Source organism: Elgaria multicarinata, chromosome 22 (genome assembly GCF_023053635.1).
Source record: "Elgaria multicarinata webbii isolate HBS135686 ecotype San Diego chromosome 22, rElgMul1.1.pri, whole genome shotgun sequence".
In the NCBI taxonomy this organism is placed as follows: Eukaryota; Metazoa; Chordata; class Lepidosauria; order Squamata; family Anguidae; genus Elgaria; species Elgaria multicarinata.
Window position 1 is genome coordinate 14,053,131 of NC_086192.1, and position 18,964 is coordinate 14,072,094.

General features: G+C 51.4%; 1 protein-coding gene across 1 annotated transcript in view; it reads left to right on the plus strand.

Annotated features, from left to right (window-relative positions):
• Positions 1-963: 963 nt before the first annotated feature.
• RABGEF1 (RAB guanine nucleotide exchange factor 1) overlaps positions 964-18,964 on the plus strand; it is a 39,727-nt gene continuing 21,726 nt past the window's right edge. The window contains exons 1-6 of the mRNA XM_063146806.1: positions 964-1,212; positions 2,726-2,910; positions 6,589-6,767; positions 7,968-8,340; positions 8,734-8,807; positions 13,042-13,111. Coding sequence (XP_063002876.1) covers positions 1,075-1,212; positions 2,726-2,910; positions 6,589-6,767; positions 7,968-8,340; positions 8,734-8,807; positions 13,042-13,111 — 1,019 coding nt within the window. The 5' untranslated portion in view covers positions 964-1,074. The remainder of the gene's footprint in view (positions 1,213-2,725; positions 2,911-6,588; positions 6,768-7,967; positions 8,341-8,733; positions 8,808-13,041; positions 13,112-18,964) is intronic.

Sequence of the window (18,964 nt, forward strand, 5' to 3'; positions counted from 1 at the left end):
GCCAAGCCTCTGAGTTTCTGGCTTGGTGACACGTTGAGTCCATTAGTTCTAGAGCAGGAAGCGCCCATTTCTGTATCGCCCGGTCAGACGTCCGGGAGTTGGGATTGCCTTCTGCGTTACACGCGGACTCCCTCTGAAGAGGTCTGGCTCCGTAGCGAGACTGACTGATTTTTATTTTAAATATTTAGGCAAACTCCAGTGCCAGTTGCCGGCCATGCTGACGTCCGGCCCCCGCTATGCGCCGTGATGTGACCAGGAAAGGAAATGATCGCGCAAAACAGCACCGGTGATCTCTGCACGTGTGTCGGAACCCAGGTTAAACAAACTTTAAAATGGATCCCCTGTCCCTGCTGTTCCTGACCATTGCTAAATGAACCGGCTGTTTAAATTTAGCAGCCTGATTTATTCCGAATGCTCAGTGGCCGTGCTGTTGCCAAGTCCCGCTTCCTACCCATCCCAGTTCAATTTTCATAAGTGTCCATCGAGAAATTCCACTGTTGTTGATAATGCTGGGGAGTGAATTGCCCATTCCTACAGAATTGGCTTGAGGAATGGTTCTTCCCCCCCCCCCCTTTCCTTGTTTTGAAGCAGCTGGGACATCAGTGCGTTTTTGGGAATATGCAACAGGGGCGGGGCCCAGCGCCAGCCGACCAGTCACAGCACGGCTCTGGGTTGACAGCCTGGGGAATTGCCTAATGACTGCAGAGCGGCAGGTGGTCCCCTGCGGCTAATGGGATTTGAGCCAGCGAATGGCAGCCCCGGTTAAGCAGCCAATGAAAGCCGCCTCCGTGGGGGACTGCGAGATCTGACAGGGAGGCTTTCCCATGCAAATTGGATCCCTCCTGGCGCGTGTCCCTGACAAACAGCAGGGCATAACAACCCTTCTGCTTGTGACTCACTTCCCGAGGATGTCCACGGCGCTTGTCGGCGCCCGGAGCATCCCTGGGTGAGTGCTGTCCCGTGGCGGCCGGCTTCGGTCAGGAGACGGGCTCCCCGGCTGACTATGGCCCTTCTCTCCCTGCCAGCCTCGCCACGGCTGCCCGCCCCGCAGACCGGCTGACCAGAGCCAGAGGGATGGTGGTAGTCACGGGCCAGGACAAAGCGAGCGGACGCCCGGGCGATGCCATGTCGGATGCGGAAGATGATTTTCAAGAGGTGGCCACCCCCACGGCCACTCAGGTGGAGCACTCCTTGCCCTTGCTTCCGCAGCAGGTGAGCGATTTAGAAACTTATCGACGCGGCACCCTTGGGTGGGCAGCTAGGGACCCTGCTTTGGCATGGAGAAGATCCCAGCTTCCCCGGCATCTCCAGGTAGGGCCCTTGTAAAGCCACCACCCGTCCGGGGCGCCAAGGCTCTGACTCGGCGGAAAGCCGTTTTCTAAGTTCCTATTTCAGTCAGCCCGTTATTCACCACCATGAGGACTACAAACTTACTTAACTCAGGGGTACAGCGCCTGCTCCGCATACAGATGGCCCCAGGTCCGATCTCCGGGCCTGCCCTGAAACCCAGATGTGTGGGGACTACAGCCCCCATCATTCCCCGCCAGGCGCCAGGCTGGGGAAGGCTGTTCGGAAGTTTAATCTGGAGACCAGTGGGGGCACGAAGTGACCAGCCCAGCTGATTTCAGCCTACAAATTGGGACCAGGCACACGTTGTGACTTGTCGGAGGCGTGGGCACGGCCTCGTCCTTGCAGCCCAAGGGAAGCGGCAAGCGGGGAGAGATTTACGCAGCCCTCGGTGGGCCCGCCATGCGTAGGTAACGATCTCCCGTTTGATCGTTGGGCCACCAGCCGTGATTGCCAGAGATGTTCCGGAGGGGTTTCCAATGCCTAATGCACCCGGAATGGACTGTTCTTGGGGACGGACACCCTGGGTCGGGCGCACGGCGGTGGCCGCCCGTAACGGATCACTTCACTTCTCCGCCTGCCCACCTTTGCCTCTCTTACAGCCCTCTCCCTGCTCCTGCCTGCTCCACAAAGACACCTGCCTGCTGAGTCATTTTTGACCGGTGACACCAACATAATGCTTTTACGGGGGCTGTTTTTGCTGTTTGCTAGTGCTGATAATTTTTAAAATTTATTTTGGGGGGGATGTTTACTCTTTTAAGCTTCTAGAAGCTTACAGTAGAAGGACAGGATATAAATTCTCCTAAGTACGATACGTCTGCCTGATCGAGTCCTCCTCCTCCTCTGTGGATTTCTCCTCCCCCCCTCTGAACGCCACCTGAGCCAGCGGCGGTCACCACCTCACCTTGTGACAACGACTTCCACAAATTCATTGCACTCGGTGTGAAGGAGGACGTTCTTTTGTCTGCCGGCCGACTTCGTGGGGGTGACGCCCGAGTTCTAGAACAGCCTTCCGGTGCCCTCCAGAGGTGTTGACTGCAACTCCCAGCCAGCCACGGGTCTTGTAGTCCAGCACATCTGGAAGGCGCCCAGTTCATAGGAACACAGGACGCTGCGTTATACGGAGTCGGACCATGGATTCAACTAGTCCGGCATTGTCGTCGGGTCTCCGGGGGGTTGAGAAGGAATTTTCCAGCCCTGCCTGGACTCGCCCGGGATCGAACGTGACACCTTCTGCCTACCAGGCAAGGGTTCTACCACCGAGCCACGGCTTTTTCCCTATTCTAGTATTACTAGAGGCCCCAAAACATCTCTCTCTGTGCTTTCTCCGCAGCCTGCCTCATTTTACAAACCTCTTAAGACCTTTCATTCGTTCCAGTTCCCTGAAGTGGTTCCCCTGAACGTTGGAGGCGCCTATTTCACGACCAGGCTGTCGACCCTGAGGCACCACGAGGACACCATGCTGTCGGCCATGTTCAGCGGCCGCCATTACATCCCGACAGACGCCGAGGGCCGGTACTTTATCGACCGAGACGGAACGTTCTTTGGGTATGTGTCCTTTGGGTACGTAGAGCCTTCGCCGGGCAGCGCTCGTGATCGTTTCGAACCTTGGACCTGATGTGACCCCGTGGGCCTTTTGGAGTTCCCGGCTGTTTCCAACCCGCTTTGTCCTACGAGGCCTCGCAGGAGGCATTGGTTCAAAATGCAGTCACGGCAGTGCCAGCGTGAGCGTAGTGGTTGGAGCGTTGGACTGGGATTTGGGAGATTTGGGTCCTGGTCTCCACTCGTCCGTGGAAACCCACTGGGTGACTTTGGGCCAGTCACGGAGTCTCAGCCTGGTCTGCCTCGCAGGGTTGTTGCTGGGGAGACAAAACGGAGTGCAGGGGGAGCGAGCAAGAAGGAAAACAACAACACAGGGGATATAAATGTACTAATAAAATAATCTGGTCTTGCTGATCTGTCCATGCGCAAACATAGAATTGGAAGCGGACATCAAGTTCATGCAGGAATCCAGTTTCAAGCTGTCCGGTCTTTGCTGGAATACCTCCAGGGACAGAATGCCCACCACCTCCCTAGGAAGTCGGTTCCATTCTCTGGCGCCTCTGACCATTAGGAATCATAGAACCATAGAATTGTGGGGTTGGAAGGGGCCGCAAGCATCATCTAGTACAACCCCCTGCAATGTGCAGGAAAACCAGTTAAACCATCCATGAGAGGTGGCGCTATCCAGCCTCTTCTTAAAACCCTCCAGAGATGGAGAAGCCACAACCTCCGTAGGCAGACTCTTCCACTATTGTACAGACCTTACCGCCTGGAAGTTTGTCCTTATATTTAAGGTAGCTGTAACTTGTACCCATTATTTCGGGTCCTAATTTATTTATTTATTTATTTATTTACATTTATATACCGCCCCACAGCTGAAGCTCTCTGGGCGGTTCACAAAAGCTAAAAACATTAAAAATATACAAAATTTAAAAACCATCAGAGACATAAAAACAACAGTATAAAAACAGCAGCATCCATTTAAAACAACAATTCTGGCGTCCGTTAAAAAACAAACTTAGCATTGTTCAATGCCTTTAAATGCCTGGGAGAAGAGGAAAGTCTTGACCTGGCGCCTGAAAGATAACAGTGTTGGCGCCAGGCGAGCCTCATCGAGGAAATCATTCCATAATTGGGGGGCCACCACCGAAAAGGCCCTCTCCCTTGTTGCCACCCTCCAAGCTTCCCTCGGAGTAGGCACTCGGAGGAGGACCTTAGACGTTGAGCGCAGTGTATGGGTAGGTTCATGTCGGGAGAGGCGTTCCATCAGGTATTGCGGTCCCAAGCCATTTCTGGGGCCACGGAAAATTGTTCTTGACCCTCTTTCCCTGTGGGGCCCTTTTAGGTACCTGAACACTGCTCACATGGCTTGATGAGTCTTTGATATGATGCTTCTTCTGATGCAGCCCAGAACTGCGTTAGCCCTTCTGGGCTGCATTAGGAGGTATTTAAGCCCGTTATTTTGTGCCTTACAGTCTTGGATAACAGAGGACAGGTTACAGCCATCTTCTGTGTGACAACCCTCCAGGCGCTTGAAAACTGCTATCCTATTCCTATCTCCCCTCATTCTTCTCTTCTCAGGGCTAAACATACCCAGTTCCGTTTATCTTTCCTCCTAGGACTTAGTTTCTAATCCCCTGATCATCTTTGTTGCCCTCCACTGAACTCATCCCGATTGATCTGAAGCCCTCTTAAAAGTGTGGTGCCCAGAACTGGACACAGTATTTGAAGCGAGGTCTGACCGCCACAGAGGAGAGTGAAACAATGACGTCCCTCCGTTTAGAAACTTATACGCCTGCCGAGGCAATTGAAGGTTGCATTGGCCTTTTTTGCAGCTGCATCACACTGTCGGCTCATATCCGGCATGTGGTCGACGTGGCTTTGCCGGAGGTGAGCCTGCCACGATGTAGGGTGTGGCGGCTACCTTAGCTAGTGAGTTTTGCGCGGGGGGAGCTAAACTTTGGCTCCTGGGACACTGTCCCACCAGAACGTTCTCTCACATGAGCCCCGTTAAAGAGTGCAGCTCAAGAGATTATTGAAGGAGGGCGGTGGTGTGTCGCTCGGATTTTCTGCCTCATGCGCTGACTTTGAGCATCGGACCAGGGTCAAGAGGCGCCCAACAGATGCTATTTATTTATGCCGCATGTGGTCGCTAATAGGATTGATTAGGCAAAATGTCTGCTCTACTTCTGCTCCCGGGAACAGGATTTGGTGACCCGGCTGGCTGAATGTTCACCGTCCTTTTGGCAATGAACGTGTTCCGTCCGGACCTTGCTGCGTTAGCCATTTTAAATGGACTTTGTCTTCTTTGTTTTAAAATAGCACGCTCAAGCAGTGCGCACAGAAATGCACGTGGAGAGAACCCCGTCCTCTTGAAATGGGTTCCTCTCGGGGCCAGCCCCGTATATTTCACGGCCCCAGGCGTCTGCAGCGTCCGCTCCAAAATGGGCCTCCCCAGAACCCCTTGCAGTACCGTGGGAGGTGCTGAAGCGCCTGGTCCACCCTTGCGTCCCTTCGCCACGGGATATTTCGTTGGGGGGTTCTACTTCTGGAGCATTGCAGACAAGGGTTGCTCCGCCCGCTTACCTTTACTGGGGGTTTGTTGCACAATTAAAGAAATCTTAGTCGATTCGTCGTATTAATTTTGTGGTGCAATCCTAAGTGTGTCGACTCAGAAGTAAGTCCGATTGTGTCCAGTGCAGCTTGACTCCCAGGAAACGGCATATATTGTCGCCGCCTTCAGTCACTCGATTAATCTTATTACCTTCGTGTCTATGTAAACGCAGTAGTTCTCAGAAAACCCCCAAACCTTCTCTGACTCCAGAGGATGGAGGCATAACTAGTAGCGGGTATCGTCTCAGGCATGTCCTTCTGTGTGAGAGTGAGGGGAGAAGGCCCTTTTTAAACTTGGTGCTTGCAATCTGCCATTTCCCCAAGGAAATTAAAAAAAATGCGATTTTAGTGGGAATATTTTTATCTGTTTTAAATTTTGTATCTTTTAATCTCGATCCTAAATTGTCTTGAGACTTTTTTTTAAAAAAAGATAAAAGCAACTAACAAATACAGATAATAATAATAATAATAGTAATAATAAAAACACTGCTTCATTAATGTGTCACCTTTTTAGTCAATTAAAAACAGCAATAGGATTTTTTGAATGTTTGGGGAATGCTGGTAGTTGTAGGACTTCCCCCCCCCCCCTATCAAAACATGCATAGGATTGTAGAACTTATTTCTGCCCAATCATGCATAGGAGTGTAGGACTATCTTTCTGTTTAAACATGCATAGGATTGTAGGACTTTTCCCTGTCTAAACATGCATAGGATTGTAGAACTTATTTCTGTCAAATCAGGCATAGGATTTTAGGACTTCTTTCTGTTTAAACATGCATCAGATTGTAGGACTTTTCCCTGTCTAAACATGCATAGGATTGTAGAACTTATTTCTGTCAAATCAGGCATAGGATTTTAGGACTTCTTTCTGTCTAAACGTGCATAGGATTGTAGGACTTCTCTCTAACTAGACATGCATAGGATGGTAGGACTTTCTCGTGTCTAAACATGCATAGGATTGTGCCATAAATGTTCCAGCCCCAATTCTTCCGCATTTAAATGTACCGCCTGCCACATCCTGAAAAGGGGACAGGGAGGGGTATCATTTAACGACCTTCCGTACAGATTCCTTTCTTTTCTTTGTAGAGACGTGCTTAATTTTCTGCGATCCGGCGACTTGCCTCCGAGAGAACGCGTGAAGTCAGTTTACAAGGAAGCTCAGTATTATTCCATAGGACCGTTGCTAGACAGTCTAGAAGAGCTGCAGCCCCTTAAAGGAGAAAAAGTCCGGCAGGCTTTCCTGGGCTTAATGCCCTATTACAAAGGTAAATGAAGAGCACAGCTGGGGCGGTGGTGCGCGAATGTCTTGTGGCGGCCGGTCAGCGGTGCCTCGGAGGTGGGAGTCAGCTTTAACATGCAAAAGTTCGGAAAGGCCCCCAAACGAAGAATAAAATTCAGGTTCAGCCGCTGTGAAATGACGGCCCCTGGGAGGTGTGTCGGCCTGTCAACGCTTTACTGTTCGTTTCATTAGTTCGCGAGTCATTTTATCCCGCTCCTCAGCCCAGAATGTCTCCCCGAGCGGCTTGCAATCAATCAGCTGAAAAGTCAGCCCCCGGTCTGCAGGCTGACAATCGGAAAAAGACACGGCACGCAAGGAAAAAGGGATGGGGAAGGAAGAGGAAAGAATTAAGCAGGCGCTCGGCAGGGCAGGTGGAACGGCCCCTGTTTCCCTTCTCATCTCTGGGGTGGGTAGGTGGGGGGAAGGGGTCCCTTTGCCCGCGTCTGTGTCTCATGCCTTCTTTCTCATGGGGTGATTGACGTCAGTTACCCCTTGGGGTGGGATCCAACTGGAGCCCACGGGGAATTTTACTCTTGCAAAAACGGTGTTCTTGTACAGCTCCTGTTCATTTTAACGGGCCTTGTAGGAGGGAACTATCTGGTGGATTGGGCCCCATGTCCAGTTATACGTATGCAAGGTGGGTTCCCCCCCCAGCCCCGTTTTCTACCTCTGGCTTCTGAAAGTCAGGGTCCAGCTGTGAGTTTAGAAGTGGGGTCGGTTTAAAAACCAAGACATGAGTTTAACCACATTATTTCCTTATTCTGCCCCTCCCCAAAATCCCACTTTTGCATGAGAGCCGGAGCGGGCTTCGTGGTGGACTGGCATTGGGGGAGGATCTGGGTTCTAGTTCCCATTTGGCCTCGGAGCTCACTGGGTGACTTTGGGCCGGACTCGGTTGTTGTGAGGATACATGGGAGAGGGCGAGAACTCCGAAATAAAATGACAAAACACCTTTGTGCCTTTCTGAGGAAGTGGAAGTACCTCTCGCCGATGCCGTCAGCCAGCTGTCCTCAAGCCCGGCGCCCTCCGGGTGGCTTGGATTGCAACTCCCACCATCCCCAGCCAGGGATGATGGGAATTGCGGTCCAAGCCCTGCCCGGTTGACGGCGGTGGGGGAGATAGCCGCCCTCAACCATCTGCCGAGCGGCCCCCCCTCCCGGCACGTCACCGCCTCTCGCTTTTCCAGAGCACTTGGAGCGCATCGTGGAGATCGCCCAGCTGCGGGCCATGCAACGGAGAGCCCGCTTCGCCAAGCTGAAGATCTGCGTCTTCAAAGAGGAGATGCCGATCACGCCCTACGAGTGCCCGCTCTTCAACTCCCTGCGCTTCGAGCGAAGCGAGGGCGAAGCCAAGCTCTTCGAGCACCACTGTGAAGTGGACGTCTCCTTCGGGCCCTGGGAGGCGGTGGCGGACGTCTACGACCTCCTGCACTGCATCGTGACGGACCTCTCCAGCCGGGGCATCGCCGTTGACCACCAGTGCATCGGCGTCTGCGACAAACACCTGGTCAACCATTACTACTGCAAGCGACCCATTTACGAGTTCAAGATCACGTGGTGGTGACGCTCCCCGGACGAGGGGTGTGGAGCGGACCCGTCCTCTCCTCGGCCCAGCTGCCCCGTGTTGTGGGGAGGGGAGATGCCAACCCCCCACCCCCACCCTAAGGGGGAGCTGTTCCTTCCGTTCCTGGCTACGCAGCGGATTAGAACCTGACTTCTGATTCTTTCTTCGGAGAAGGAGAATCCTCCTGCAAGGACGCAGAGTGGCAGCATGGGATCCCAGTAGAGAAATCTGTTGGTCCGCGGGGGGGCAGAGGGTTCGTTTCCATCTTCCTCAAAGGGCTCTTCTGCACACCCGCTCACTCTGTCCCAGCCTTCAACCCACGCTGGCCCCTCGCTGGCCTGCACTGCAGTGGTGGCGTAGCGCAGTTTTGGAGAGTTTCCCCATTGCAGCCCCCGGGGCGTTGTAATCCAAGAGGGCACCGGGTTGGGGAAAGACGGCTCCGGAGAGATGCCTGCCTTGTTATGTAGCCACCTGGTGTCAGAAGTATACAATAGCACTTTATTTTACACAACTTCCACTCCTGCTGGCATGAAGCTTTGTTGTTATTGTGACCTGAGCTTATTCAGAAGTGTTTTTTTAAAAAAATTGAGTTGACTTTGTGTACAAATGCCTGAACTTTTTTGCTCTCTGTTAAAATCACCGCCCTGATGACTTTATTCCTCCTCCTCCTCCTCCTCCTCCTCCTCCTCCTCCTCCTCCTCCTCCTCCTCCTCTTCTTCTTCTTCTTCTTCTTCTTCTTCTTCTTCTTCTTTTCCTCCTCCTCCTCCTTGATAAAATAAATTTCCCTTCTCTTTCTCCTTCTTGCTAAAAGGTCTTCCTCCTCCTCCTCCTCCTCCTCTTCCTCTTCTTCTCCTCCTCCTCCTCCTCCTTGATAAAAGAAATTCCCCTTCTCTTTCTCCTTCTTGCTAAAAGGTCTTCCTCCTCCTCCTCCTCCTCCTCTTCCTCTTCTTCTCCTCCTCCTCCTCCTCCTTGATAAAAGAAATTCCCCTTCTCTTTCTCCTTCTTGCTAAAAGGTCTTCCTCCTCCTCCTCCTCCTCCTCCTCCTCTTCTTCTTCTTCTTGCATTGTCATTTAATTTATTTCCATTTCTCTGACCAGAAAGGGCAGTTTTATTCTTTGAATGCCTCACCTTCTATTCAGACTGTATAGAGATTACATTCCTTAACGAAGTCAGAAATGACGGCTATTTACAAAAATCAATTGTGCCTGCTCTTTACTTTAGGAGCTTTTACAGGAATAATAATAATAATAATAAAAAAAAAACCCCACTTCCTTGTATGGCAGCCTTCAGCATCCTGGCACTCCCCAGATGCGTTGAACTACAGCTGCCATTATCCCTAGGCAGCGTGGCCATTGAGGATAATGGGAAATGTGGTTGTCCACTCAGGGTTCGGTCACTTTGCAGAGCCCAGGTTAAGTTTTGGAAGTGAAGCAGCCCAAGTGACTTACCCGAAATCTCACAGCTAGCAAGGCGTCAGCACGTCCGACCAGCCTGCTCTTCTGAAGATCAAAGCCTGCTCCTGCGGAAACAGAGATGTAGGATTGCGTAAAGGGGACTTTATCAACCCCTAAGCCTCTCAGTTGATCAGGCTGGAAAGGCTTGGATCTTGCACACGGTTGCTAGCAGTGCGGTCGTGATTCTGTGACTTTGAAATTCCCTCCCCTTATCCAAATAAGCTGACATTTATCCATGAGGAGAATTCATAACACTCCTAAGCTATTAGGAAGCAATTTTAAGGTTTTGTTTTAACTTGTCAATTTATTTTACCTAGATGTGTCCGAGGGCAGGAGTGGGCGACTTTGTGGCCATCCAGAAGCTATGGACTACAACTCCCATCATGGGAGAACTGGGCATGTTTAGCCTGGAGAAGAGAAGATTGAGGGGAGACATGAGAGCACTCTTCTAATACTTGAAAGGTTGTCACACAGAGGAGGGCCAGGATCTCTTCTCGATCCTCCCAGAGTGCAGGACACGGAATAACGGGCTCAAGTTAAAGGAAGCCAGATTCCGGCTGGACATCAGGAAAAACTTCCTGACTGTTAGAGCAGTACGACAATGGAATCAGTTGCCTGGTGAGGTTGTGGGCTCTCCCACCCTAGAGGCCTTCAAGAGGCAGCTGGACAACCATCTGTCAGGGATGCTTTAGGGTGGATTCCTGCCTTGAGCAGGGGGTTGGACTGGATGGCCTTGTAGGCCCCTTCCAACTCTGCTATTCTATGATTCTATGATTCCTCACTATTAGCTACGGTGGATGGGAGTTGTAGGCCAAAATAGCTAGAGAACCACTTGCACGCCTCGACATGTGCATTTCCACCTTTACAACGCAACTCGCTGCATGTCTACTTAGAAGTAAGCCCTGCTGAGTTCAGTGGGGCTTGGCTCACAGTGTAGTGTGCACAGGATTGCAGGCTGCATGCCTTTTGAGGGTGGGTGGGGGGGAAACACACCGACAAATGGATTGGAAAGTGGAAATCACTCTTTTGTTGTGTTCAAATGGTGGACAGTGGTTCAATGAAATAATTCAGTTCTTTGATTTCACCCCAACTCCCCTATATAATCTGTATTTTGTAATGGAACATGTCATGTGTCGGTATTGTGCAATAAATTATCTCACTACGATCGCTACCTAACCTAGCTTACAACAATCTTTTAAACTCTGGACAAAGTGCTCAGAGCAGACCTGGAATTATCTTCATCTCTTTTGTGACACACTCAGTCCTTTAAACGCCAGGGAGAAGGTTTTCTGATGAGTAACTTATGAGAAAGAAAATAGTTGAAAATCGAATGGTATATCTGCCCCAGGTTCCATGGAGAACTCAAAGCAAAACTTTGGTGATTCAGCCCGACACAAGGAAAGACTTCTTCACTTGGCAGCATTGTTAAGATATTTAGAAATTCATATTAGCGTAATATCTTTATTAGGCCAACCCAAAGGATTGCAAAAGATGTGCAAGCTTCTGAAATCTTCATATTTCTTCATCGGAAAGCATGTTACTAAAAGCAGTTTTGGCGAGATGGGTCAGGAAAACAGACATAAAACAAGCATACCCTGACTTGATGGTGAAGTCAGACTTGTCCGATGAAAAGCTCTGGAGATCTCGAAAGCTTGCACAGTTTTTGTGATCTCTTGCTTGGTCGGAAAAAGTATTTCATGAATATGGGTTTGGGGATTTCCCTCATGTTCCATGCCAGTACTTTTGTTGTTAACTTATGGAACTTGGTGCCAGCAGAAGAAGTAGGTCAATCCATAGCTGTGTTCAGGGGCAGAATACCCTACATTTGACCACTCAGAAGTAAGTCCCTTGAGGTGGGTCTGATCTGTCTCCCCTTGAACGGGAGACAAATGAGAACTGCCAATACTTGTAAAAACCAATACTTCCTCCCCCCTCAATGTCTTTTTAAAGTAGCAGCATTCTCAGTGCAAGTAAACCTTATTGATCCTTTTAACAGATTAATCAAGGTGTGTTCCAGGATTAGGGTAAGGATTTTCAGGAAACTTGGTGTATTTGCCAAGTAAACCTGTGTGGTGCAGTGGCTAGAGACTTAGAGCTGGTCTCGGGAGTCCTGTGTTCAAGTTTTACCGTGGCTGTGGACAAGTCATGTAGCCCAGGATAAGCCACTGTGGCTCAGTTGCAGTTCCTCCACCTGTAAAATGGGAATAACAGAGTTCAATTTGAGTCTGTCCCACCCGCTTTTATGACAGGAAGCAGCGCATAACCTAAACCATGGTCTCTTGGTAGCTGTATCGAATGCCACAGTCTGTGTAGCCTCTGAGAATATGCAGGTGACCTTTCCCTGGGCATGGTGTTAAGTGCAAGTCATTTCCAGGCATCCGGAGTCCAAGCGGGGAAGCCTTCCTTGTCACTTGTGATTTGAGGTTAGGTTCCAGTCCCAGCACCCACCTTGAATTCGGGGATTCAACCCTTGAAAACATGAATGAATAATAAAGAGCAGAGTTGCTCTGTGCATGTGTAGAGGGCTTTCCCCTCTCTGTGTGTAGCCACAAGCATCATAATTTCACATCTCAGGTATCGGTTGAATAGGAATTGGAAGCAAAACAATAGCGGCCCCATTTCCCTCCCAGAAAAAGGATGCCTCTGAGCTTATACAGAGAGCACTTGGACTCCTTTCTACCTTATAGGGCTGGAAAGGGGAATGCGTGGGTGCTGAATTGCAATTCCATCATCCTGCACCATTGGCCAAGCTGGCGGGGACTGATGGGAGTTGTAGTCCAAACCATTTGGACAACGTTGGTCCACTCCAAGCTGTAATCTTACGTAATCCTTACTTAGAAGGAAGACCCATTCTGTTCCATGGAACTTACTCTTAGGTAAGCATGGATAGGGGCCACGTGGCGGGGACTGATGGGAGTTGTAGTCCAGGACATTTGCGTGAGGCTGTTCTAGTCCAAGCTGCAATCCTATGCATGCCTACTCAGAAGTAGGCCCCATTGAGTTCTATGGCACTTACTCCCGGGTAAGCGCGGAAAGCGATTTCTGACTAAGCGGGACCCGGAAGTGATACGCGGCGGCGCTCTTCTATCCTTGCTCTTAGCTCTACGTCTCTGCGTCGCGGGAGGGGGGGCGAGCACGCTGGGGCGACGCCCGCCCCCTGCGCCGGAAGTGGCGTAAGCGCGCCGAGGGGCGGGGGCAGCAGGGGGAAAGAACCGACGGAGGGGAAGCGGCGACGGCTCTGAGGCGGCGGCAGGACGGAAGGCGGCGGCGAGGAAGCCAGGAGCCCCTCGGGCCGGGACAGGCGGGGACCCCGGTGAGGCGAGGCGGGGGGTGGGGGCAGAGAATGTGGGGGGGGTCAGTGGGGGGAGGGGCAGAGAATGTGGGGGGGTCAGTGGGGGAGGGGCGGAGAATGTGGGGGGGTCAGTGGGGGGGAGGGGCGGAGACTGGGGGGCTGTAGGGGGGAGGGGCAGAGACTGGGGGCTCTAGGGGGGAGGAGCAGAGACTGTGGGGGCTTTAAGGGGAGGGGCAGAGACTGTGGGGGCTTTAGGGCGAGGGGCAGAGAATTTGGGGGCTCTGAGGGGAAGGGGCAGAGACTGGGGGGGCTCTGGGGGAGGGGCAGAGAATTTGGGGGCTATGGGGGAGGGGCAGAGACTGTGGGGGCTTTAGGGCGAGGGGCAGAGAATTTGGGGGCTCTGAGGGGAAGGGGCAGAGACTGGGGGGGCTCTGGGGGAGGGGCAGAGAATTTGGGGGCTATGGGGGAGGGGCAGAGACTGTGGGGGCTCTGAGGGGGAGAGGCAGAGAATTTGGGGGCTCTGGGGGGAGGGGCAGAGAATTTGGGGGCTATGGGGGAGGGGCAGAGAATTTGGGGGCTATGCGGGGAGGAGCAGAGACTGTGGGGGCTCTGGGGGGAGGGGCAGAGAATTTGGGGGCTATGCGGGGAGGGGCAGAGAGTGTGGGGGCTATGGGGGAGGGGCAGAGACTGTGGGGGCTCTGGGGGGAGGGGCAGAGACTGTGGGGGCTCTGGGGGGAGGGGCAGAGAATTTGGGGGAGGGGCTCAGTGCTTCTCCCCCATCAGCATTCTCATTAGAATCCTTTTATAATTAACTGCAATGCTTCATTTGTTTATTTAATGATTTATTATATTTTCCACTTTCCCAAACATCCCTTTTTTCTGGGCCAGCGAAAGAGCCTCTGGAAACAATTAAACATTATTGTTGTTGTTGTTTATTTACATTTCTATACCACCCCATAGCCGAAGCTGTCTGGGCGATTTACGAAAGATTAAAACATTTGAACACTAAAAATGATATGCAAAACCTAAAGCCCTAAAAGCAGTTACGGCCCAGCGTTTCTGGAGGGCGCCAGGTTGCGCAAGGCTGGCATCCATCACCTTGGGTTCCTTGGAGGCAGACAGGGGACTTAAGAGGAATTAAACCCCTTAGGGTTTGCTGTCCTTTACGAAGAACTGCAATCTCTGTGAACTGTCCAGAGTGCTTCCGCTGTGGGGCCGGTGTAGAAATATAATAAATAAAATGTAACGGAGTGTAAGAGGACAGGGTCCCTGCCTGGAGGAGCCTACAGTCTGAACACTGGGGGAATAGATCCCAACCTCACAATTTGGCAATGTCTTTCTTAGGGCTAAGGCAAAAAAAGTGTGCAACCTTTTGACTTTTCCAGAGCTTTTCATCAGGTGAGGTGTTCTTTAAAAAAATTAGAAATAAGTAAACAGTATGAGGGAAGAAAGGGAAAGGCCAAACATTTGGACAGCTGTTGTGGCCGTGAGTTTAGACCCAGACAACAATAAATGATAAAATACATAAAACTGAATTGAAACATAATATACATGGTTAAAAACATCCTTAAAACATTCTAAAAACATCTTAAAATTCCACTGGATAGGCCTGCCGGAAGAGATTAGTCTTTATAGTTTTCTTGAATGCTAGTAGACTGTTAAGTCGTAGAATCATAGAATAGCAGAGTTGGAAGGGGCCTACAAGGCCATGGAGTCCAACCCCCTGCTCAATGCAGGAATCCACCCTAAAGCATCCCTGACAGATGGCTGTCCAGCTGCCTCTTGAAGGCCTCTAGTGTGGGAGTTGACAAGTCTCCTCCGGCAGGCCGTTTCACAGTCTGGGAGCAGCAGAAGAGAAGGTCCTCTGGGTACTAGTTGTCAGCCTTGTTTTTGTTGGCTGGAGTAAATTCTTCCCAGAGGACCTGAGTGTGTGGGGCGGATTGTACGGGAGAAGGCGATCCCGCAGGTAGCCTGGACCCAAACCATGTAGGTCTTTAAAGGTAATAACCAACACTTTATACTTTGCTCGTGCCGTTATGTGTATTTATGTACTCAACAACCCGGGTGGGTAGGTAGGCTAGGCTAATAGCATAGCTGCCCTTCCCCCAACATTGTCCTTGCAGCTGAGCAGAGATTTGAATGTGGGTCTCCAAATGCCTGCCGATTCCTGCGCCACGCTCTCTTTTCCTGTAGGAAGTTGGCTTTGGTCAAGCCAAAAGGCGTATGACAGCAAACAGCTCAGCTGAACGGATCCCTGCCTCAAATCTCGCCATCCCGAGGAAGGCAGAGTGATAGTCTGCAGCTTTTCTGGGTTCATGTGTTTACTGTAGAGCTTCGTGCAAGGGGGCAGATAACCTTCTGTCCTATAAGACGACTTTAAAGTCAGGCGTTTGGTCCATGCCGTTGTCTCCTCTGCTGGTGAATCTCTCATGTGGGAAGGAGCCTCTCCCATCCTGGCTGCTGAGCCCAGGGCCCGCAGCTCCGGGCTCTGCATGTAAAAGGCTCCAGGTTCAATTCCCCTCATCTCTCTAGGCAGAACTGGCAAAGGCTCCTGTCCAAAAACCCCAGAGAGCTGATGCCACTCAATGTGGACCAGGTTTCCCAACCTGGCGCCCTTCGGATGACAGTGCCCGTCATCTGCAGCCAGCATTGGGAGTTGTAGTCGTAACGCCTGAGTTGCGTAGCCCAGCAGCGTGACTTTATATCAGCAAACTCCCTGTGTTCTTAGCCTTTAACTAGAGATAAAACCAGGGGATTTGACCCGGTGCCTTTTGCATGCGGCGCGTGTGCCGTCTCGGAAAGTCTCTGCGGTGACCTTTCCCTTTGGAGGACGATCTCTCGGGGCTCAAATCCCACCTAGGTGTTCTGCGTGCTGCGGGCAGGGTTTGATTTCCCAACGGAAGCCGCAGCTGCCGTTCTAAAACGAGTGGGACTCCCCCAAAAACTTTCCTTCCTCATCTCATGGTGCCTGCCTGGCCCCTAACCCTCGCTCAGGTCGGCTTGCAACCATTCATTAGTTTATTAGTTTAATCGGCTTAAACCTTTAGTTGAGAGCCATTGGTGGGGCAGAGCCATGTTTGGAGATTTGGATTTGTGTTCACTTGGGTGGTGCTGGGCAGCTGTTGAGAAAGAAAAGGCTGCGTAGTCAGGGTGGTCCTAGGCAGCCTACTTTGAGAAGGCAAAGTAAATGCAGCACGTATTCCCCGGGGCTGAATGGCAGCCCATTCACTTGGATCCCAAGAACCCTGCAGATTTGGTCCTGTCGAGTGGAGGTAAATACCATCGACTTTGTGATCCAAGTTGAATGCCTCCCTCTCTGCTGGATTTGGGATCAGAAGCCGCCAAACCCAGGCTTTTGTTGAATACCTTTTGCCTCTTCCTCCACCCCTGCCGTGCCAATTTTCAGAGGAGAACATGAGAGAATTCGTGCAATAGGGTTGTCAGGCAGTCTGCTTTGTGTGTGACTCCCGGTTCTTGTCCTCTCTCCTGTAAAATACAGTCCTGTTGGAGCTACAAGGTAAAGAGTTATTGCTCCGGCAACGTTTATGGACTTGCGTCCACTTTGCCAGATGTGCTGCAAGGCTCTTGCTGTTTGGGCCACAGCAGGCTGACATGGCGACTCCCCCCCCACCACTCCAGGAACCTTTAAAGAGAGTTCCTGACTAGTGTGTGGTCACTATTTATCTTCCTCGCCTTGGCAAGGCTTGCAACCAGCCCAAACCCTCCTTGTGGTTTTCTAAAGATCTCCAGCTTTTCTGGAGGTGAGATCATCTTTCCCTGTGCACCTTTCTGGATTAAATCGGTGAAGTGCAAACTATGCTGCTTTGAGCTGAAGCGTCTGTCCGGTCACTTCCTGGATTTTGTGAAGGACTCGTGGTGACGAAGCCATCCCGTTCCTTTCTGTTTCCTGTAATGGGACCTCAGATATCTTGCATGCCAGAGACATTCCTGAGTGCCTCTGTGTGTGGAAACGCGTGACTCATCGGAGGCAAACATCATTGGCTCGGTCCTGGGAGACTCCCTTGCCGCAAACGGCCATTGAGCATTGGGTGGAAAGGCTGCCTGGTTTGCTTTCAGTCTTCCAGTTAGAGAAAGGTGAGGGGGTGCTTTGCTCCCACTCTAATTGTAGGAGTACTTTCTCCCCTGAGGTAGGAACTAAGTAGTTTCTCCAGCTTAGAATCATAGAATAGCAGAGTTGGAAGGGGCCTACAAGGTCATTGAGTCCAACCCTCTGCTCAATGCAGGAATCCACCCTAAAGCATCCCTGACAGAGGGTTGTCCAGCTGCCTCTTGAATGCCTCTAGTGTGGGAGAGCCCACCACCTCCCTAGGTAACTGGTTCCATTGTCATACTGCTTTAACGATCAGGAAGTTTTTCCTGATCATAGAATCCTAGATTAGGAGAGGGCCTATGAAGCCATCGAGTCCAACCCTCTGCTCAATGCAGGAATCCACCCTAAAGCATCCCTGACAGATGCTTGTCCAGCTGCCTCTTGAAGGCCTCTAGTGTGGGAGAGCCCACCACCTCCCTAGGTCACTGGTTCCATTGTCGTACTGCTCTAACAGTCAGAGAGTTTTTCCTTAAGTTAGTCCTTCTCTAACACAAGGACTCGCATCTCTCTCTCTGTCCTTCCTTCTGTGTTCTGTCTTGCAAAGCATCCACTCCAGATCTGGAGACAGATCTGATAAGTCACTGGCCTTGATATTTTGGGCAGGGGAAATCTTGCTTGTCCCTGTAGCTTTGGGTGGAACGAAATCTCTTGGTGCCAAGCAGGGACGGTCCCCTTATCTCCCGCCAGCATAGCCACCGTGACTTTGGCAGGGGATGACGGCAATTGCAGCCCAATTGCGGGGCACCAGGCTGGCTTTAGTAAACCTGCATGGCGCTGTTCCTCCTTGCTGCCTGCTTTCGGGCGTCTCATGTTTCCCACTGCTATTCTTTTTCCATTTATAAGAAGCCCAAAACAAATCCCAGCCTGAAGAAGAGTTCTGGGGAAGCGGAACGCTTCCTCAGTTATTGACCAGATGTTGCTTTTGGATATATGTGGTTTTTTTTTCCTTTTGGAGGAACACACATTTTTAAAAATCACTTGAGTGCATTTCATCTGTCCGCCTCTTTGAACCTCTGTGAAAAAAGGGCGGCTTTCCTTGCCTCCGGCAGACGTCTCTTGGTGTAGGGTTCATTTGCACCGGCTCACACCACACCGGCCCCTCCTTGCTGGCCTGTTTATCTTGAAGACTTGGAGGAGGAACAACCTGTCCTTGCAGTCCGCCAGCCACTGGGTGGGGTGCCGTGGGGTTAACCCCCTTAAGGTGCACTTTGGGTCAGCCGTGCGAAGGCGTCTGCATTGCATTCTGTGTCTTCTCAGCATCATTTCCCTCGTGTTGCTTCTGTTGATCAAGTTAATGGCCACCGTAATGTCTTCTGCTGCTTTCTCCCTGTGCTGTCTGGAGCCTTGTGCGTAAAGGCCCTCCCAGCTGGCCCTGGCTCTGTTTTGAGAGACGGCAATTATTCTGCAGTCGAACTGGTGTGAACTCCTATTTTCCTAAGTGAAAAAGACATCAGCGCTGCTCATCTCCCAGGGAGTGACATGTCTGTGTCACTCACTGTGCTTATGAGTCCAGGAGTGATCTTTCTACCCTCTGGATGCAGGCAGTTCTGGAATGAAAGGAGTGCCTTGCGTTCTGTGTATGTGTTTTCTGCCAGGGAACACAGAGCATCATTTTGCTGGTTGGGGGGATGCTGGGAGTCGGATTCCAACACATCTGGAAAGCGTTAGGTTGGGGGACTCTTCCCTAAAGTGAGGCTCAGCCTGAGCTTCTGGCACTGAATTGGTCGGCCAAGGATACTCTGTGGACACTGTCAGGGCCGGCA